We start from the raw sequence: 23,842 nt of genomic DNA on the forward strand, positions 1-23,842 counted from the left end.
AAACCTATTTTTCGTCGTAGAATATGGATATGTTGCACATCCTCAGGAAGAAGACATGACTGACTCCTCAACGAAAAAGAATAATATTCGATTGCATTGAATTAAGTTCAGCATCTCTTTCAGCAGTGGTGTTATATGAGACATGGTCCTACAGCCTAATGTAGGATCCGGACCACGAGCTCTCTCCGGAAATCGAATACGAGTCTCCCATGCCAAAGCCATTTAAGTTCACATAGCCACTATGGAGTTCTAGAGAGATCTTGGAATGAGGATGATTTGACACAAGCAGTAATTGCGGTTAGAGTGAAGAAAATGAAATTAATGAAAGCATCCAAACATTTCAAAATGCCAAAATCAACAGCATCTACACTGAATAATTGGCGGGGTAGTTTCTGCAAAAGACTCCAAATTGTTTCGCGTAAATTGAAGCAAGAACTGGGCCAGTACTATTTTTATTTTTTACTTTGAATGAACAATGTCAATAAGGTTTACATATTACACATTTAATTTCGAATGATTTTTATATAAGTTATTGATCTTAACTTCGATTGATCCCTGCAGTTGCTAATTATGGCCTTATACAGTATGGCGCTAAATTCGTTGTACAAAAGCAGAGGAGTGATTCCTGAGAGTAAAACAAACAAAAAAGTTCTTATAAACATAGGGCGAAAACCCCACCCTTTACCTGTTATAGGCTGCCGAAAACATGAAAAAATGAATCCTAAAGGTCCATAGCTCCAAAACTATGGGACTTACTGTAGTCGGGTCAAGACTTCACTTAGGAAGTAAAGATATACCACATTGACTTGATCCCTAGTCTTCCATTGCAAGCGCTGCTATCGGCTGAAGGAATTCCACTAGCTTTCTCTGAACCCTTATAATCTCTGAACCGTTAGCAGCAGCTGAATCCTTATTGGCTCAACGCGTGGGTGTGTGAGGGTGTGAGCTTTAGTTCGCATTTTTGCCACGGCTCAAGACATTTTGGCAGCACAATAGTATGTGCTCTATCCAAAAATACATGTTTTAGAATCCTAAGGTACTCACGCAACATTTTTATGGAGGTAGTTGGAGAGTACTTTATATCATAGGCCTGTAGTCAAACTCCCTCTATAAAAATTGTTGTGGAAGCACCTCAGGATTCTGAAACACGCATTTTTAAATAGGGCACATACTAGTTCCTAAGTGAAGTCCTGACCTGACCAAGCTAGGCCCCATAGTTTTCGAGCTATGAACCTTTAAAATTCATTTTTACATGATTTCGGCAGCCTATAACACGTAAACGATGGGGTTTTCGCCCTGTGTTTATAGGAACTTTTTTTGTTTGTTTTACTCTCAGGAATCACTCCTCTGCTTTTGTACAACGAATTTAGCGCCATACTGTATAAGTAATGTTCAAAATAACACATAAATAAAAATGAAAGTAATGCAATTAAATATAAAATCGTAGTAACAAAATTGTGGTTTTGTTCATTCTATACTAGACGAAAATCATAAGTAATAAACAGCCACTACTTATGTTTTAGAAACTTATTTCCACCGTTTCCTCGTTATGTTTATGATTTGATTACTTTTAGAAACTAACTTAGTTTTTCCATATTATCACTAGTTTTTTAGGGCCTCTATGTTGGAACAAGTCTTATTTTTTTATATTTCCCTTTGGTCACTATGATTAGTAAATAAATATTTTGCCAACACAAAGCCAAAATTCCCGTGGCTTTCATTTTAATTAACAATATCAATTTATTACCTTAAAGTAAAGGAGCTTGATCTATGGCCAAAAGAAAAAATAAGCTCTTCCTTTATTACCACTTGATTTTTGTGATATTTTTAAAATAATGGGAAAATGAAGGGTTGATGAGTGTCCATAAAGCTCGAGTACAGTGTAAAAGTTACCCAAAATTCTACGTATTTAGTACTTATGGGCCACGACGTCTACGCCTGACCAGATTGATAGAAACCAGTAAAACTAGATAAATGTATTCGAAAACATTTTAAGGAATATCTAGCTTCCCGTGGCTAGATAATTAGTGTTTTTAATGGCTAGACCAAGTGCGATTTTTCTAGAAGTACATGTTATACAAATTTTACGTTAAGATGTATGTACAGGTCGCTTTCTCGCTGTTGAAAGAGACGCTTAGCTCGAACGAAGGAAACCTAGTAAAGTCGTTAATAACCATACTTAATAACGATTTTATCTTTAGTTAGTTATTGCTAATACCATGGAACATGAAAAAAATAATTTGCAGAATGAGTATTTGTTAGAAGCTAAAATCCTGAGTTGCAAGAACTTAAGAAAGATAACGTTCATTGCGTCAGCGCATTGGCTTTTAGAATAATATCAATACCCATTCCTACTCTTTACGAGGAGTCTTTATTCAAATGATTCCCAAACTACCTCACAATTAGGAATTAATCTCCAAAGTTCATTGTATTTACGGGGAATCAAACTCGATACAATAGTAATTAAAGCCTTATAAACAAATGCAATACAAGAAAATATGACATTTATCATTTAACTGTTTTTGCTTTTTTTCTAATGAAAGTCAGAAATATAAGCAATCATTTTATTTAAAATTCCTATTTATATTCACCTGTTACATATATTGACCTATTATATTTATATTGACTTGAAATTCCTATAGGTGTTAATTATATGAATGGTGGGGAAGCAATTTAATCTGCCTTACCTGACCCCAAAGGTAGTCTGAAGCAACGTGACGATTCCAGAAACCATAATGAGGGTTGACACAATGTAGCCTCTAGCTGGATCATCTTCCAGCATACACAACTTTGGACACATAACGAGAGGAACTGATACCATGCCTACTACGAAGGTCAAGTAATGCTGAAATTAATAATAATAATAATAGGTCTAATAATAATTAGATGAAAGATATGGTTTAAAGAATCTACAAGTTTACTGTCGGTAAAATATCACCGTTGAATTCTATCTTATACCTAATCAGTTCACATTGAGGATTATTTGCACTCACCTCCGCAGAAATCTGCTATACTATACTGCTCTTCGACCTTTTTGTGTGTGTGTGACCAAAGAAAGGTCTCTTCCAATTGGCTTCCTAAGAAACATTTCGCATAAACATAAATTTCCCGCCCTAGTGACGTGCCTCGCTTATCTTCAGATTTTATTTTTGTGTGTGTGACATTGGGTGACCTATAGGTACGTTTACAATATTTCTGCTATTTTAAAATAAACAACTTTGGAGGGAGGTTTTAACTTCACTCCTTCCATCTGTAGAAAGTATCTAACCAGCACGAGAGTCTTTTTTATTTTAATTCTGTTGAAGCTTTAACTCTTCTTCAGCTTATTCTTTATCTTCGGGTTTTAAACATTCCCCCAAAGTATTATCTTCCAATTTGCATTTCTCCAATTAGTATAAACCAAAGAAACACTCCCAGGAAATTATACGGTAGCATTTATTGTTCGGAAAATTAACCCTTTGGGGATCTTATGGTACATTTTGTACCATACGCGTTTTTCATGGTACATTGCCTTATTTCTCTTCTATTTGAGCTTTTTTGGCCGGTTTTTTTTTTGTTTTTCAAGTCCAGAGACATTGTAGAAGGCATTACGTATGGTTTCAGACCGTACTGCGTCCAGACATGGGAGGTGATGACGTCATAATCTTAAAGTGTATTTTTTCCCTTTTTAAGCCTATGTTCATTATTTTTTGGCGGGCTTATATTTTCACGTAGAAGATTGAAAGTTTGCACAAACATTCAGTCCACCGAGTAGTATTTACCAGATTTTTTGGTTTGATGTCAGTGCTAAAACAGGGGGGGAACCAGAGGGACAAAGGGGTAATAAAAGGGATATTTTTACCCCAAAAATCCCGTTTCTCGTCATTTTCCCGCCTCACATACATGATAGGACCACGTGAGTCATACCGTCTGAAAGGCCGTTCCATTCTGAAGAGAACGACGGTCGAATTATTATTTTAGGGTAATTAGGGCCGTCTCAGGGATTTTTTGAAAAATATACTTCTATATAGGGAAAAATGGGGCATTGTCGGTATATATATTTTTTGGCGGGCTTATTTTTGAACGTAGAAGATTGAAATTTTGCACAAACATTCAGTCTACCGAGTAGTATTTACCAGATTTTTTGTTCCGATGTCAGTGTTAAAACAGGGAGGGAACCAGAGGGGCAAAGGGTTAAAAAAGGGATATTTTTACCCCAAAAATCCCGTTTTTCGTCATTTTCCCGCCTCACATACACGATAGGACCACGTGAGTCATACCGTCTGAAAGGCCGTTCCATTCTGAAGAGAACGACGGTCGAATTATTATTTTAGGGTAATTAGGGCCGTCTCAGTAAATTTTTATCCAAATATACTTCTGTATAGGGTAAAAGCGGGGCATGATAGGGAAATTTTTTCTGGCGGGCCTATTTTTTCACGTAGAAGATTGAAATTTTGCACAAACATTCAGTCCACCGAGTAGTATTTACCTGAAGTTTTTTCCCGATTTCTGCGTAAAAACAGGGGGGTCCAGAGGGGCAAAAGTTGAGAAAAGGGAAATTTTGCAGCAAAAAATTCCTTTTTCCAGGAATTTCCCGCCTTAGATACATGATGGAGACATGTGAATGGTACCGCCTGAAAGACAGTTCTATTCTGAAGAGAATGATTGGCGGATTATAGTCCTAGGGTTATTAGGGATGTCTCAGGATTTTTTTTCCCTGAGATCATAGTGTTTTATGGTGATTTGGGGCATTGTGGGAATTTTTGATAAAAATTCTCCCTCCCTTACTATTCAAGATAGAAACTTGAAATTTGGCACAACCATTCAGTATACCAAGTACTATTTATCAGATTTTTTTAGATGGCTACGATCACACAGGGGGGGTCCAGGGGGGGCCAAAGTTCGAGAAAAAAAAATTTCCCTCCGAAATTTTCACTTTGACAATTTTTTTCCCGCTTCTGGTATATGGTATGAGCATGCAAGTGATACCATTTGAAAGCCAGCTCTATTCTGAAGAGAATGAGGTATGAACCATGATCCTAGGATAAATAGTAACGATGCAGTAGCTGCTTGACTGAAAGTCTCAAAAATAGCCCAAAAAGCCAAGATCCCCAAAGGGTTAAATGAAAGATTATCAAAAGTTGCTTACCTGAAGTCCCAAAAGTATGCACGTATACCACGGTGGCACATCTTCAAGACCATAATGAAGTTCAAGTTGCACACGGTTTTCTTCGTCGGTAGTCTTTCCTTCATCTTTTTCTGGAGGAGAAACTGTCTTTTCCACATTGACAATTACTGGAGTTAGTTCGTGGTTGTTGAGCAAACTCTAGACAAAGAGGAATATAAAATATAATTTCTACATAAGCGAAATAAACCTATTTCCTCTAAAGTCAAGACATAAGTGGTAACGTTATTCAAACTAAGAACAGGACAGTCTTACTTATGTGTTTTATTACATTAACAAGTAACTTAGTTCTTTGTAATAGTAGTACCATTTACTCAATTAAATTATATGGCTGATAATTCCCTCCCGATGTTTTTGTAACTGATAGAGAAAGTTTATTTATTTTGTAATTCGACTATTATTTCTTTGTGTATGTCACAAACTGAAAGAATACAACTTTCTGAATACATATAAAAGTTTCTAAGTAAACAAATTTACAGGATTCATTTCCTACACTCCTGTGACTCTTTATTCTCTATTCGTATGGTTTTCGTAATTGAATAATGTGTTTAAAGTGGTTGCATTATTCAAAGAGAAAACAGAATAATGTTTTGAGTTCTGGAGCCAAAGAGAATATAGAACTCATTGGAACACAGAAAAAGAGGTAAGAGATACCTGTAAATGCAGGGTGGCCAGAAACTCCCTGTATATCAGCACTTATTTCATCCTTACATTAATAATACTTAATAATACTCACGGTTATGTGCCCAAAACATCCATAGTTCACCTCCGTAATTTCTGCACAGCTTGATATGCTTCCATGTCCTCCTACTCATTCACTTTAGCAGTTGCAGTGTCACAAGCTTGAAGGCTTCGAGTACACTTGCCCGCAGAGCATCTTTATCCACGTAACGCTTCTTCCTGATGTGTGATCCCGCAAACTTCGATAACGGTACATTCATTAGAGAGAAGAATGCACTTCCAAGCAGGAATGGTGGGCAAGGCCTCTATTAAGATCCTGTATGATTTCTGCAGGCGGTTTAAGTCATCGTCGGCTAGTGATAGTCATTAGCCGGAATGCATGCAGGCCTAGTCCATTTTCATGTGGAGCTGCATTAAGCTCCTTGCAATTCAAAGTTCTGCAGCTCGCTTTCAAGTTGACTTGCAAGATGAATGCACCACTGATGCTCTAACTTCTGCACACTTTTCCTTTCATTGACGTTTGATGAAAGACCAGAATGAGGGGTATCCAAGGCACTTCCTAGGTGAAAAGCTTTCTTCTGCTATGTGATCAAAGTCGGACGACTTGGTGGCTCCTTACGAAACCGTTCACGAAAGCTATCCATTACCTGAAGCATATTTTTGTTGTGCTTCCGTTTATGGACCCACACAATTGCCACTAAGCGATTCTCGATAGTGAAGTAACTGGTATCTGCCATTGTTGTTCACCAAACATGAAAAGGCGAGACAATAAACTAGTCAACACAAGGACCAATTTTAGCTTCTTGTAAAGCTTGAATTTATCTGGGAATTTGTATATATACAGTAATTCGTGAATCATTTCCAGAGCAATGGTGAACCATTCTTCGAGCAGCGCATCACGCAGCTGATGGAGGAGGCAATCATCTCTAAACTCGCTTCTCTACAAATGACGATAAGTGTTCAGTAGTGTTCTCGTCGAAGGATTGAACATGTAAATAAGATGTTCAAGTACATCCCGCTATGCATCAAACATTATCGAGTCTGATTGAATGTATTGGCTTGGTGTTGTCTTGAAAAACTGAATCATTGTATAAAAGAACACAATACATTCTGTTACCTAAGCCGTACGTATAATCACTAACACTGATTCGTCTTGTATAACAGTAGAATCAACGAATACCATAAAATCAAGGCTTACTTCCGCACAGATCTATCGCCATGTTTAAAGATAGCAAATAAATAGTCTTAAATATATACCTCTTTGGATGTCGGTCATATATAAAGCTGGTCTGTTTTTGGAAACAAGGAGAAAGACAACTCTCTGACGACGTCACATCCTTCCAATCTATTCGCTGCATGTTTCACAATCTTAACATTATCTTTATTTGTGTTAACGCAGTGATTTGAGATTTCGAAATTCCAACCAGGCTGCTGATTCTGAAGTTGTGTAGCTCTTGTGGGAATGCAATTGAAGAAACAAATCGTCTCAGATGCTGATTGAGGTATTGGATAATATTGTGCTCAATCTTACCTTCAATACTGTTGCTTTCGATACATCTAAGACACTCGCTTCAACCAAACTAACACTCGCAATTTGTTATGTTTGAAAGTAAAAAAAGGTCTCCCACTTTGCGTCAACAATGTTGGCCTTCAAGCACACAGAATTGTCACTACGCTGCCTTGCATATATCTCACTAACGTCCAACACAATACTAACACAAGACAGTACAAACACATTCATTGATACGAACACACAAAGATTACGTGATGCAGTACGTGAGCGTTTCCATTATTGTGATAACACATGGTATATTGAAATTTTCTTTGAGATCGTATAGATGAAGATTTGAATAAAAAGATAAATCTTTTTTCTTAAATTCTGGTATGGAAATTCATAAAACATCTTTTATCATGAATATTACTTGTATTATTGTAAAACTTAGTCAAATAAAAGAAACAGGCCTTATTACAAGTTCCAACATTGTTATACAAGCTATTTCCATCAAGTCACAGAAAAAATTAAGATATACAAGTACACACACACACAAAGGAAGAAAGTACAAAGCATAAGTATGAAAGACATTTCCTTTCATATATTCTGACAGTCTAGATAAAGGAATATCGCTATTCAAAAAGTATTGAAGGTCTTTTTTTTTTTTTTTTTTTTTGGGTACCTGATGCTGAACAATCATTAATAGAAATCACAGTATGTGTTGTTGGCAGACTGCTAGTTCTATAACCGTTGTTGCTGGCTTTTTCAACCAGTGTCCAGAACCCTTTTCTTTCATATATTACATCTATTGAACATAAGGAGTTTTATAATTGGCACACTGCCAAAACAATCTACTTTCCCCATCTAAATATTAACCAGATTGAGTATTGTTTTACTTCAGCGATCTTAATGAAACCTGTAGATTAATGCAGAAGTAGAGTAAGAAACATTTAATTATGTATCCCTAAAATAGATTATTGACTTATACCAACTGCTGAAATAACTGAACAACGGAGATAGCCATCATGTAAAAGACCTTAAAAGAACCAAAAAATATTTTGTATGCATAAGGAAGAAAATGCATCCTTTCAAAGTGCTGCTGGAAAAGACAGAAAATAAGATTTAAACATTCACAGTTCGAGAATTATGGGACTTTCGTAATCAGGTCAGGGAATTACACAGGGACTAATATACACTCTACCTAAATATCTATATTTCGGAATCTTACGACAAAGGCGCATCGAATTGTATACAGGATGTTTGGCTTCGGAGAGAAACTTTTAAATATTAGTTAATTATAAGTAACAATATTCACGAAAATTCTATCTAAAATTCATTTCATTTCTCTGTTAGTAATCGAGAATGACTACCAATGTTCCCTTTCTCGTAAAAACCAACGTTATTTTCAGGAGTTATGCAACCACATTCAACATATTTTAAATTCTAAAAAATCTTTCCGCAATAAAGTGGACTAAAATTCTGATATTTATATATAATATGATGACGTATTTAAGAATGTATTAATTTATTTGTTCTCATTTAAGAATAAAAATAACCAAAGTATACCATATATTAAGAGTTTTACAATCATTTGTAGCTGGTGTTTAATAAGAGCAAATGACAGTAATCTAGTTGGTTTCTACAAGGTTCAAATGTATGAAAACAAAACGTCATTCAACTGCATATAATTGAAGATTGATCACTGATTTGTGGACTATTGCATTGCCACTGAATTGCAGGGATTTTTCTTGTGACACCACTTCATAGCAATAATGTGAAAAGTAAGAAATTTTAAAATTCTTTGCACGTTTCCATAAAACAAATGCGTCCTGAATAGATTACTGTGTCTTCCTGAATAGTACGGTATGCGTCTGCTAAACAGGTTTAATACTTGAATGTTTAGAGCAAATAAAGGACGTTTATGTTATGTTGGTGCAAATGAGATTTCCATCCAGATACGTCTTTTGTAGAAGTCAAAAAATTTAAAACAGTAATATATTCTTAATCAAAATAATCATCTTCTTCCACTTCACATTAGATACATCGCTAAGCCAACAAGTCTAGAATCTGCGTTGCGAAGACGTTCACAACTTCACGTTGCACCATCCAAACTCAGGTAATATCTCTCTCAAGAAATGGTCAAGATATCAGAAAAGATGGTAGTCTGTGGGCAAGATGTCGGAGAAATATATGTGAGGAAGGGTTTCATATTGCAAGTCATGAAGAGTCTGTATCTACCTTTGCGTAACAGCAATGTCATTCCACATAAGGACATTTTTGTAGGTCACTGATGGGTGCTTGTGGACATTCTTGTGACGTTTTTTATGGATATTAGTACTATAACGATCTATATTAATGGTTATATCTTGCCTTAGAAAGACATAATGATTCACTCCCATCATAGATCACCATACCTACATAAATTATGTAGGTAGACAGGTAGTTTGGGAAACGTCCTGGGTCTTAATCACGATCCAGTCATTGTCCTAACCGTCTAAGATTGACATAGCAGATTCAGTTATTATCTGAAATGTGACTTTTCGATGCAGGAAAATCTTCCCGGTTATTCCTTACACTTAGAAAACTACACAACACAAGACCAGAATTATTGTTTGCTGGTTCCAACCCATCTGGCAACTATTAGCTCAGCTTTATCACCTTCTCGATTCCAAGAAGCCACTGTACGGCAGTTGTGCGGTGTGTTTCTAACTCGCCTGCAATAGCACGAACTTTCTTTCACGGTGCTTTAGCACGATTGATAGCTTTCACGGTGGCTTGTAGTTTGCTACGGTGCCATTTGCTACAACTCAATTTTGGTGTTGTCTGTCACGACTTTACCACATTATTTGCACTCCGGATTTATCTCATTATCGTACCAGCGGAGATGAATGGGTGGTTACAGCTTAACTCAAACGATGATAACTTTATGATGGTCTAGACCTCCTCTAATGGATTGTTTCTCCAGTAATGGACTTCCAAAGGTCCTGACTGGTGATTCAACCTGGAGACAGTGGCGTGCCGTGACTTTTCTCACAGGGGACTAGGTTCGAAGAGAATGTGTGCTGTAGAGTGGAGGTCCTGAGTAGTATTGTTGACAAAAAAAAAAAAAAACACACAATTTATATGTTTCTGTAAACGCTTCTTCTACCAAGTCTCTTTCTTTCAAGAAATGGATAATTTCAGTCACAGTTTTATTTGAAAAATCTAAGAGTCTGTAAACCTATATTAATTCACTCCGCAAATTGTTAAAATTAAAAAAAAAACTCCCGTAAATTGATTTAAGGGTCAAAAACAAGCAATCAGGAAATCGAGATTTCAAGCACTGAAATTTTTTTAAATCTAACAGCTCAAGAAATTGTAACTCACTGAGATCTTGAAATCACAGTATCAATAATGTCATTGAAGATACGCACATATTTAATTTCTGAATCTGTTGAGTCATCTACTTTACGTCTTTTATTAGAAGGTTCCCGTTGTCATCCAATTCTACTTTTCTATAAGTCTTCAAAATCGTTTCTTGCATTTCTAAGTTGAGATACCATCTTTTGTACTTTTTGGATGCAATATTTCACATCCAAGGTTTTACTTTAAAGAATGTTGAATAGTATATCCGTGCGGAGAAATGCTAAATCGAAATCCTTCAATGATAACTCTCACATTTTTTCTTTTTTTCTTTTCTGTAGTCATGAAAGCTTCGGTGTCGCAATTATCTGAATCTTGTACAATGTTCTCAGAACACCGTAAGAGTTCTATTTGATTTTCATTTACTGCATTCACAATTTTGGAATTGTAATTCCATCTTATAGTGGCAACCGTTGGAAATCGCTTAGTTACTTCTGATTCAGCAAGCGCGTTACAGCGTTTCGATGAATATGAAAAGAAATTTGGAATGCCACTTATTCTAAAATATATTTTACATTCCTTGATGTGATTAACAGACTGTAGAACAACGAGATTGAGTCTGTGATGATAGCAGTGTATGGTGAGTGCACTCAAACACCTTTTCACAAAAGATTGTAAACCGTTCAAATGTCCAGAAAATGTGGCAGCTCCATCCATAGCCTAGTGCTACAAGCTTTTGCTTACAATTAAAATGAGAGAGAATTTGGAAAGCATGCTCACTTAGAGCAGTCGCAGTGCAATCACTGCTTTTTTTAGTAGTAACATCTGCAAAACAAATAAATCTTTCACGAATTGCCTCTTTCACGTACCGATTGAATGTTGAGAGATCTTTGCAATGTCCGTAGTTTTGTCCAACATTATTGCTGTAAGAAGTGTATTGTTTATTTCTGACTTAATTTTATCCAGAATTACTCACCAACACATTTAATAATATAATTCTGAATTCTGTTTGACGTTCCTTTAAACACTCCAATGCTGTGAAGATGACAAGTCAACATGGGCGCCCGAACGAGAGGGCAGGGTGGGGCCCGGACCTTCCTCTGGCTCACGAAAATGTATACGTAATATAGCAAACCACGTATATTAAATACCAGAAATACCAGATGCAACATAGCAACCATGGAGATGGGCCCATCCCTAGAAAATTTTCTTCAGGCGCCCCTGCAAGTCCATTTAGTGTCGTACTTACAAAAGTAACTGAATTACTTCAATATAATTTCCCTAATTGACAGAATCTTTCTGTTTATTATGACTTCTAAATGATAGCTCTTGTTTAACCATAAAACAAGAGGAATAAATCAATCGGTTCATTAGTTCTCGGTTTGAATCAACTTCTGCATTGCTTGCTCAATTAAAAATCAATTCTGGTTTCCTGAAAGTTTTCAATCTAGTTATTGTGGACAGGTGTGAATAACATTTTTCTTGGTGGAACTTGGGTTTGTGAAAATTGTTCATGTCACAAAAGCCATAATTATTCCACACGTCCTTTTCTATGTGGAACAGAATACAAGGCCAGCAATACAGTTTGTTTCTTGTCTTACATGCAGTTAGCTATTTTGAAGAAGCAAAATAATCCATATTGGTATTATGTATATAATCTTTCATTTTTGTCTAAATGGAAATGCTTGGAATTGTTCTACCACTGGTTATTATTTGTTGCATTTCTTGAAAATTAAGGAATCCAATGGTCCAGAATACAAGACTGAAACGGCCGATCCCCACCCCTACTGTCCCCTATACCAATTGAAGTAATACCACTGCTTGCGCCATCGCTTTGCAGCAAGGGACTCGGTTTCTCAAACGAGTACCCTTCCATACTTTATTCTTTGAATCATTTTCAAAATATATTGATAATCTAAAAAGTTCACACTTCACTAGATTTCTTAAAGTGTCAAGACTAATACTGTAAATTTAATAGCGTTAAAACTATTAACTGTAAAAAGCAAACGAGCATTAAATTCGCTTACGACAGAACGCCCATGCTTAGAGCTTAGACAACATAATATGAGGACTAGCTGACTGGATCCTGTTCCCTTCCCCGAGAAAAGCCGATTAAAACCCGAGCGTTTCCGATCTCCACTTCGCTGTCGCACCCAGCATACGGGCGCTGACTAATTTGTGTCAGAACAATTGAAATAGAGTTATTTTACAAAAATAGAGAAATGTTTTCGTTTTCTTTGGTATATATTTATCACAAATACTTTAATTAAAATTCCAGGGGACTAGCCTAGTCCCCTAGTCCCCTTGACGGCACGCCGCTGCCTGGAGACAATCTTTGGCAACCAATGTGGTTGGTGTGGTGATGCACTGAAATTGGTATTCATTGTCACAATCCATCTCGAGAAGTCTACTCCAATAATTTTGTATAGGAAGAAGAATGAAGTGTACTAACGAGTACCTCTCAGAGGTTTTTGCCTGGTGGAATCAAGAGGAATGTGATGTGATAGATAAAAGAATCCTAGTGCGTTCTTTATTAGATTTTCTTTATAAGATGATGAAATAATTTAAGTTATTTTATAATTCTTTGTACAGATGTTTAAAAATATCTGTACAACAAAAATAAAAAGTTTTTCAATCTGAATTAATGAGTTTAATTAGATTTGATAAAAATTTTTAGATGACTTAAATTTAACAATAATTTAGGAAATTGCATGATTCAATAATTTAGGATTAGATTATGTCAGCGTTTCCCAACCGGTGTGCCGCACCGGTGCCGCGAGGAAATTGGAACAAAATTATTAATTCTATAGCAACCAAATTGCAAGACATAGGAAAAATGTATATTTTTGTATTTCACATTACTATGAATTTCTACCATGGAAAAATTACTGTAATTGTAACATTATTCTACATCTATTACTGTGTAACAGACAGTATTTCGGCTCGTACACATTTCCACGGTAGCTGCTATGTTACGCTTCAATTGAGAGTCGTACTAACACCGAGAAATGGAAGCACTTGTACGGTACGCGTCAAGTGAACGTTCATAGAACACTCATTCGCACGTGAATGACAGAACAACACTTTGTTCAACAGCTGTGTTTTGACCGACGCATCGCAAGCTGTGTGATTGCAATAATATGCACCGGTTTTGGTTAAAACAGTAAATTTAAAAGTACAAGACATTTGTTTGTTCGTCCATTATTTACTGATTTCGTTCTTAGTGAAAGGTGGATACAGTTTTCGAAAAAGAAAGCGCATTTTTAAAAATCTGAGTCCTATATTTCATTGCAATTGTTTTCTATTTTAAAATTAGAATAAAAATTAAGTATAATGAATTGGCATGGGGGAAAAACCAGTGATCGAGGTTTCATCTGTGAGAAGGAGATCAGTAATCACAGAAAAAATACCATGGTATTTTATATTTGCAAATAATAATAATATCTATGAGTGTGCCGCGAGAATTCAAGTTACACCCGTAGTGTGCCGCAAGTTGAAAAAGGTTGAGAAACGCTGGATTATGTGATAATGGATGATACGCTTATACGTGTAGAAAACGCAAAATATACCATATAACATTAGGGTGGTCTTTATTTATATGGAAAAAAATAAACTTAGGAATTTCCTTGGACGAACCCCCTAAAATGGTTCCATATGGGACCAAATTAAGCCAGGAGAAAAATTAGATCCATTGAATAATTTTAAATGGTGCTTCAAGCAATCTAACATTTTGAATCCAACTATAATACATAGTATATGGGGAAAATATGAAATAAAATCTTGTTATTTTGAAACGGCTTAAGGCAATGGGGAGATATGTTGGATAATGGGAGATATGTTGGATAATGGAACTAGAGGAAGAGATCAACCTAATAGCATTATCATGGCGGTCATATTGGAGTCCGCCATCTTGAATTCAGGTCAAAATTTCAAACATGAAGATTGTCATATGACATATCATTTTGAGGTAGCATTTTCCCCAGAAGCAACTCTTTTATTATTTTCAAGCTACCAATAATCATGTAAAGTTATTACGTGTGAAAAACGAAATGTTTCGATGTAATGTTATTTTATTGAAGTTATGGACCACAGATTTGTAAGAATTTTGGAAATATTTTACATAAACTGTTAACAAACTCTTAGAGAAAGTTAAATTTTTGTTTCCCCATGAACTACAAATAAGTTTTTCCATCAAGATGATTCATAGACCATTATGAGAAAAAAGAAAAATTTTAATTTGGAAGAAATTGAATAGTATGTATTAGCTTTGTGGTAAGTTTTCAATACGTTTTCAATCTTATTTGCTACATAGTTCACTTTAATTACATCTACAAAAAGATTGTCTATGGGCCTTCATTATCTACAAAAGAAACTGTTTCTTATCCTCATTTTTCGTAAAAACGTTGTTGTAATCTTCTATTAGTTTCACTCTCCTTTCTGCTGCATCGTTTGTTACAGAGATGAAGTTAACTATTGTCTTTCCTTGAAGATAGTCATTGTTATTTGACCATGAAACCGGATCACACTCAAGAAACCCTTTGGGTATTTTAAATCTCTCGACAAAAATTGGTTTGTTGTAGCAAAATTACCGATTTCTCTTTTCACAAGAATTTATATGGTATCACCTCTTGAGTCAAGCCTCTTTACTGCTTCACGGTTTTCCCTTACAGCTTTAATTCTTTCAACCAATTTTTGTTTTTCCGCTATGCTAACTTCATCACAAAGAAAAACACAATGCTACGTATTCCTTCTTCAAATATCAGAGGTACCGAGAAAATTTAGAAAGAGCCACTTCAGATAATTCAGTATCTATTTATCTATAACTGTATAAACCTTTCAAAAATTGCAGGTCTTGTAAGGGTGAATGGGATACTTGATCACATTTAAATCAAGCTTGAACATATGTCATATTAGAAAAACGCATGCTCTCCGAAGACCCATTTCTATTTGCTTCGTTAAACGAAATTTTTGGCGAAAGATAAATATTTTTAAACAATAGATTGCTTTTCCCATCCACCTTGCATGGTGAATTGCTCGAGGCAAACGAAAGAAAACTCCTCGAGGAGGTATGCCACCCAAGAATATGATGGTTAGTTCTAAAAATTCCCTGTAATCTTCTCTGCTGTGTCCTGCTTCTACAAGTTTGATAGCAAAATTGAACATTTCATTTCTTACATCTGAAATATTGTTCCTTAAGTCGTCATCATCAATTCCTGGAATAAAGTTAGTACAATCTATTTTAGACCACTCGTTCTGAAAATGCTTAAGTATGGGAACGTCCGTTCGAGATGCAAACGAAACACAACACTTGTCAAAGACACATTTTAAAACCAATTCATAAACGTAGTGTATACAAGGAAGGTATAGAAGATTATTTTGGAGCATCTGTTTTAGCAGAATGCAAGCACCTTTCACTTGACACATTGCAGGGAGTAGTGTGACAACAAACTGCGTGCACGAACTTTAGCAAGTTCCATTCTTCAAGCTAATGAACTGTAGTACAAGCAATATGTTCTCTTCTTGATGATGACAAACTGAGAATACCACTTAGCTTCTCATGTAATAATTATTGATAACCTGCCGACAGTCTCTCTACCAGTCAAATTCGGCAGTAGCCTTCCGTCCCATTGCACAACTAACGCACTTGATGCACTCCGAAATTGTTTTTGTGGCCTTATGCAACTCGACTATGGATTTTCTCTCAGCATCGGTGAATGGAAGACCTATTTATTACTAGTCCTCTACATTATGGCCGAATGCTTCTGCGGTCGCTGTCAGAATATGTATTATTGCTCTATCAGTCGCCTTGTATGGATCAAGAGCAGCAACCTGTATTGTAGTAATAAAATTAGTTTTTCCCCTTTTACATCTCTTGCAGGGTCCGGACACACACAAGCATCCATATTTACATCTCTAACATTTTCAACTGGGTTTTCCTCTTCATTTCTTGAAATACTTATCTCCATGTCTCTTGCTGTATAAAATTCAAGCAAATCATTTTCAGAAGTGCAGTTTTCTTTTGCGTTCCTCTTTCTTTTGAAGCCGTGCCTTTTGTTCTTTTCGTGCCAAACTCGTTTCTTTACTTTTAGTCCTGTAAGAGTTATTACCTGGGATAAAGGGAAATCTTTTCACAGGTGATAACTCTTAGACGACTAAAGGTATCTTTAAAATAGAGCCCGATTTGTGCTTCTGGTGAAACGCCACCTCAAAACAATATGTCACATGACCCTCTTGCTATTTGAAAATTTTGACCTGAATCCAAGATGGCGGAATTCAACATGGCCGCTATGACAATACTATACAACCTTAGGTGTGTCTCTTCGTCTAGTTCCATTATCCAGGGAATCTTCGCATTCTTTTAAGCCATTTCTAAATTACAAGAGTTTACTCCAGATTTTTTCCGTGTACTATGTATTGTAATCGGATTAAAAACTTTAGATCGCTTGAAGCACCATTTCATATTATTCAATGGAGCAAATTTTTATCCTGTCTTAATTTGGTCCCATATGGAATCATTTTGGGGGGTTCGTCCAAGGAAATTCAGAAATCAAAAATTAAGGACCACCCTATATAACATACATCGCAGCAAGCTTAATCCGAGCGCGAGAAACTGTGAAGCTGGCGGTCTCTAACATTTTCGACTTCTCGCCAAAATATTCTTTATTTTCCACTGTCAAGGCTTACCTTTTGCCTATTTTGGCCTACCTCTAGGTGAGAGTGTATCAAAGAATGCTGTTGGGAGAACGTCTGGAATTATGGACTGTAGAGAATCCGTTGCGTACACATTGAACATTGCTCAATTATGCATGATTGGATAGTAGATGCGTGACTTCCTTTACGTTGAAATGGACTGCCATTGTTAGAAATAGCGCGTGTTGCAATGTAGTTTTCCAACATTTTTGGGTGACCCTATCTCTAAAACTATGTGCTTCCCCCCCATAGGCCCATTTGACCTTTTTTTATTATTTTGGTGCGATAAATTACCTGCTACTATTTATGATTATAGTTCATTTTCAACCTGTATATGTGGTTGCTTTCGTTTGTGAATTCCAGCACACTTTTCTTAGAATTCCAACAAACAATTGGGTCACTTAACATTTTGGAGATACAGAATATCGATTCTAGTGCTTTCTCCAGCCTCACTTCACTGACTTATAAACAATGATGTACTTACCTCCTTTTGCATCTCAATTGCATCCTTTTCAGTATCAGAAACCATGATGCTCTATACAATCTGGCTTTTGGTAAAATGTCAGAACACAACAAAAATAAATGCAAATATCAGCCTAATCAAGTGATTATTGATAGACTTTATAAGAGAAAAATCAAACACCAATTTAGACCTCCATAATTTATATGAAATCACAAAAGTACACTACAGTGGGAACTAGGAACTAGTTGAAACAGAACTATGAACAGTAAATTAAACGCACGTTACTTAAAGCGGCTAGTTTCAGACTAAGATAAAATAGAATTTGTCTGGCGTGTAAGGTCGCACTATTACTTAAAAAAAGATTTATCAAATTCTGTGCTTTTTTAAGAAAAAGAAAAAGAAAGGAAAATCAGGCGACTCTATTTGGAATTTTAATGCGATTTCATGATAAACATAAATTAGTGAACAGAAAAAAAAGAGAATAGAAACTTTCTTATAATGTTTGATATCATAAATATTCCCATAAATATATATCTTTTGTATGTTTACTGTCTCCTGCAGCTTGCATTGTAGGTTCCTTTCAATGTTTACAATTCTCTTAGATAATCTTATTCTCTTATGTAACACTACATCTTTGCTGTTTTTGTGTAAAACATTTAATGCATTAGGAAACTTAAAGAAAGATATGTATATCTTATCCCAACGCGAGGTCAAGTAGTGGCAAGCAGTGGTGGTGGTAAAGGACAGACGGTGTTCGGCCCCCAATATTGTTTGAAGTATTAAAATTTTACTCATTTTACTCTTTGATGTCTTTATTACTCCCTATTTTAAAAGTTACTCCCTATTTTTGTGTTTTTCCTTGGTAAAATTCAGATTTTTCTTATTTTATATTCATGAGTATTTATAAAAGCAATATCGAGATTTTAGAGAACCTTTAGTTTCGAAGTTAGCCCATATCAACTGTTTATATATGGTTAAGACCCTCGCAAGATTTTTACAATCTGTTCTACCCATTTTTCCAAAACATAAGTTAATATAAATTTTGCGACATTAATACCTCCTACTTTTTTTCTGATTACTGACCTATTATTATTTAATTCTGGATTGTCAGCACAAAGCATGTACGAGATAATGACATCAAATTTAATTTCTTCCACGCGGAAGCAAAGGGAAAGGCAGAGTCTTTATTGGGAAACAACATTTTTGTATATCAAAAATAATAGTTTTATATTACTTGATATGCATTATAACACATCATATTTAAGGGGGTAGTCGCGGTGGGGAGTAATGCCACGGAGGGACACCCATACTCTTTGCTCCCGTCTAGCGTCGTCACAGGCAAGTGCTTAATTATGATTATATTGTAAATTCTTATAGATTGTTCTGGTTTCTTAGAATGAAAATCTGAGATCCTTATATATTTCATGACAACTCTTGTCCGAGGACTAACTATTGCGTTAGATTTTGCTCTCGCCAACAACAAACACTAAAGAGGGAGGATACGGTAGATCAATGGTAGAGTGCTTACCTCTGGTGCGTGAGATCCCTGCTACCATCCCCGCCAAATAAGTTTCGTGGTGGACAAAATCGTGTTGGGGATGTGGGGCCGCGGTTGCTCAGTGGTAGAGCGTTCACCTTTGGTGCTTGGGGTCCCGGGTTCGATCCCAGCCTCTGCCAAGTGACTTTTGTGGTGGACAAACACCGTGTGCGTGGGTTTTCTCGGGGTTCTCCCGTTTCCCCCACTTTCTTCATTCCACCATTTCATTCATTACTCATTATCACCGTTTCCTTTAGCCTAACCGGCATAACCGTGGGACTTAAAACTCAAGGATTTCATTTCATTTCATTTCAACATCGTGTTGGTGGGTTTTATCGCTGTACACCCGTTTCCTTCCATATTTTATTCCACCAATTCTTCCATTATCATTCACCTGCCTTAATCACCGTCTCCCTTAGCCTAAAGGGCATAATCGTGGAACGTTCAACTGAAATATTTCATTTCCTTTTTCAAACAGTAAACAAAATAAGAATTTCACTTGCTTTGAAATATTACTTCTTTTTCACAGTCAGCGAAACATGAGATTTTATGCTAAATCTAGCAGCGACATGGGTTTTCTTAGTAGAAAATATGATTAGCATATATCATAAGTGACTGGAAATCCGATTGATTTTATTTACATAATCAATGTTTTGAACATCTATACTGGTAATTACATAGATGTCCTTATCAGTTGAATGGTACTATATGACGTGGAAATCTGGGTTACCTATTATAAAGAATTTAAAACAGAAATCAGCAATCAACTCTATCTTCAAGAATGAAGAACTAGTAGACAAGCAGAAGTATGAAAATCTCGTACTCGTATGTATTGCATCCAGGTTTCTGTGTAATAGTTACGAAATAAAGGGAAGCTACACTTTGTCCGCAGTGGTTCCCAACATTTTTTGATTAAAGACACAATTTACTGAACACCTAGCAATGCGAGACACTTGTTTGATTTTTTAAAATTCATATTTAATAATATAAATGATAATAGTACTATAAAATAATGATTCTATGTACATAGTACTAAGCATTGTTGCTGCTTCTCGAGGCGTCTGAAAATTGATTTAACTGATACTTCATGATTCTTTAATTTTAAAATTTTGTGACGCAACCTATGGGACTGTGAGGCACACAAGTGTGTAGCGACATACTGCATTATTTGGAGTCCATGGAAACCAGTGCTGTTCTTACATCTTCCTCAATGTAGGAGAGAATGCTGAGTGATGTATCATACAAGGGTATAATATATTTAACGTGTATGACAACTAGTTACAGCCTTCGCTGCTGATTTAGTGGCTATTGCCTTTGGTATACGGAGTCCTGAGTTCGATTCTCGGGATGAGCTTCTTGATGTTTGAACGCAATTCGGTGATACATACGAATCTTAAACTGTAGGTCAACGTCTCATATAACCTTGGTGCTCAAAAGTGACGCTAGACTCCAAACAACTAGTAACATTATTATTATTATTATTATTATTATTATTACTTACCGTTTAATATTATGTACTAAAGTATGTAGTCTATTTTCTCTTCTAGTATTTGTAGAAATAAAATGGAAGCCACCTTCTATTCAAAAGTAACTATAAAAGAGAAAGACAAAATTGACATTTACGGAACAAAGTCTCTTACAATTTAGAAAGTATTACCAAATAAAAATAGAAATTTCGTATATGTAGATTACGATTGAGAAATATTTAAGAGCATGTAAGTCTTACTATCATTTCGTGACGTAATACTGACACCATTTCTCTGCTGTAAATATATCAGAAAATATTATAACTCGATTCTGTTCTCTCTAATAATAGGCTTTGGTAAGACATAGTTTCTTCAAGTTCTAGCTTTCCTTTCAGTTTTAAAAGTATTTTATTTTAGAGAAATAAAACAAATTGGTATTAAATATATTTGTACAGTCACTTATTGAAATACTAATTTTCAAATAGTTAGTTCCCAATTCATAAAGTACGGTATGCAAAAAATTCAAGTCTAGTATTGAATATCTTTGTCCGTAACTCAACTCTTTCTAACTTTAACCACATATTACATTTCGTAATAATGAATGATTTTTAGAAAATAAGCAGTCAATTACATTATTATTATTATTATTATTAGTGCTATTACTTAATGTTCTTTACTATACTGTAGATATATATATATATATATATATATATATATATATATATATATATATATATATATATATATATATATATATATATATATATATACCTTCATTCAATAAATTCAGAAATATTTTTGTGATTTTTGTGTTTATTCTTTAACTTGTTTTTACTTTGTTGTTTATATATATCCAGTTTTCTTAGGGAAATCCCCTCATATTTTGGATTTTCTAATGAAATACATCCATGATTACTTAAAATGTTTATTACTAGTATTAAGGATTCAAATAATCTTATTGGTGTTACACATTCAAATAACTTAAGATTTTTTGACCTGTGGAAACTAGTGTTAATATATTTGAGGAAAAACAGAATCCAGAAATAAATAAATAATAAGTGATTGTAGTAGTCGAACTTTTATCCCTTACAAATCTATTTATATTCAATATTTTTTATTATTATTTTGACAGTATGGCAAACATTAACCTATTTACTAATGTTCGCTTGTACAGCTCAGATTCCATTATTTTAATGAACATAACATATTAGAAATTAAGTTTACGATGAAAACAAAGTTGGTAAACATTATATATTTATCACTTACCATATCGCATTTATCAGTAGAATATTTCTAACAACTATTAAGGTTTTCCTCGTTTATTCTAAGAAGTTTGTACTCTTGTTGCGAAGAAAAGTATACTCGTTTCTAGAGTTCAGTTATAATCAGATGGTCAAGAGCTAATTTACATGTCCGAGCTTTTTACATGCTCGATTTACTCATACTATAGATAATCTGGCAGAAAATAGCAGTTGGCAGGCATTCCAAGAAAATATTAAATATATTGTTTTGTATACATAGTATGGAATGTAGAAAACGTGACTACGTCTGCAAAACAACAAATGAACAGCAAGTTCAATCATGTTATCTCCATTTGTTCAAAGTAGACCCTCCTTTGTATACACACAGCTTTGCACGATTAAATAAGTTACAGAATAACTTCTGGAAGTCCTAAATTGTAACCTGGCCAAGGTTCTCGTCACTGCTTTCTGGATGGTGGAAACGTCATAAAAAAAAATACATTCGTTTGGGAAACATATAGCAATCACAGGGGATAGTTGTGGCGAGTATGTGGTGCACAGTAAAATAGAAAGATCATTTTGCGCCAAAAATTTACTAACAATCATGTTATACTCTTGCAGTTCTCTTAAAGAATCGGGTGCAATGCGTGATTACAGCTTCCTTTTCTTCAACTTCTCCGTTATTATTTGACGAACAATTTCCTTTCTCATCTCCATAAATAAGGTCTAACCAGGGACGGGTCTAGGACTGACTTCTAGGGGGGGGGCGGTGGGTTGTCATACTGCTACTTTTAAGGGCTCCAAACTTTGGGATGAGTTTTATTTATATATATAAAACAGTGGCGGCCGGTGGATTGTGGTTTCGGGTGTTGCAGTACGAACGATAAGAGACAGAAGATATAAAGTGGACTCACTGACTAATCAGCATAACTTTAGATGCAAATGCTATGTGACATGTGAAATTAAATAAAATTCTGTTTTTAAAAAATTTAAAAGCTGCAGAACATTTTATCCGATTCATTCAGTAAGTTCTTTCTCCTATCTTTGATTGGAGCAAATCTGTCTAATACATGCTGGTTGAACTCTTGTATTCTTATTGTCAGATCTTTTTCGATGGAAAGCATAACCAATGGTGATAACCTTTCTTGGGACATTCAATTCCTTTAAAGTGTCAATTCTTTTTCGTGTAGAAAAATACTTTTCGTCTTTTGCTGACGCCATAGGTACGGTTAATATTAATTTCAGAAGCTTTGTAGATTCACTAAATATTTTTTCTAGATTCACTAAATATTTAAGCTTTTTAATTGTCTTATTGATTTTTTTTAAAAAAAGACTAAGGGTTAGTCAGGCTACCTCTTTCACTAGTGGCTCCCCTTCACCCCTTCGCTAGTACTGCGGGCCCCTTAGTTACACCACTAGGGTGAGTCGTTTTGCCACTTTTTTTTTTCGGAACGAAATGTAATACCTGGCAAAAGTGGCCCACCCACATGGACATTACAGATATAGATTTTTTTTCAAATCAGATAATATCTTCTGTGAGAACTATTGCCTCAAAGTTTCAAAATTCCACTGAAAATTACAAAAAATACCAAAATTTTTCATTATTTTTAGTTATGTTAAAGTAAACATATTTTTAGATTTATACATGCCAGATGCTATGAAGACTGACATTCAAGTCTCAAAATGTCAGTTATATGCCCCTGCGGTGGGATAGGGGTGCCTACTCTGGGGCCGGCAAAGGGACCAAATTCAGTACAATTAAGCGT

The 23,842-nt window shown here is 35.3% G+C and overlaps 1 protein-coding gene across 1 annotated transcript in view; it reads right to left on the reverse strand.

Annotated features, from left to right (window-relative positions):
- The window catches only part of LOC145669300 (solute carrier family 23 member 2-like), a 44,586-nt gene extending 26,428 nt beyond the window's left edge, over positions 1 to 18,158 (reverse strand). Inside the window, exons 1-3 of the mRNA XM_081737613.1 lie at positions 17,854 to 18,158; positions 5,129 to 5,305; positions 2,688 to 2,845 (exon numbers count right to left, since the gene is read on the reverse strand). Of these exons, the coding sequence (XP_081593739.1) occupies positions 2,688 to 2,845; positions 5,129 to 5,305; positions 17,854 to 17,898 (380 nt within the window). The 5' untranslated portion in view covers positions 17,899 to 18,158. The remainder of the gene's footprint in view (positions 1 to 2,687; positions 2,846 to 5,128; positions 5,306 to 17,853) is intronic.
- Between the last annotated feature and the right edge of the window lie 5,684 nt (positions 18,159 to 23,842).

This window comes from Thermobia domestica, chromosome 13, assembly GCF_964235325.1.
Source record: "Thermobia domestica chromosome 13, izTheDome1.hap1.1, whole genome shotgun sequence".
NCBI classification, from domain to species: domain Eukaryota; kingdom Metazoa; phylum Arthropoda; class Insecta; order Zygentoma; family Lepismatidae; genus Thermobia; species Thermobia domestica.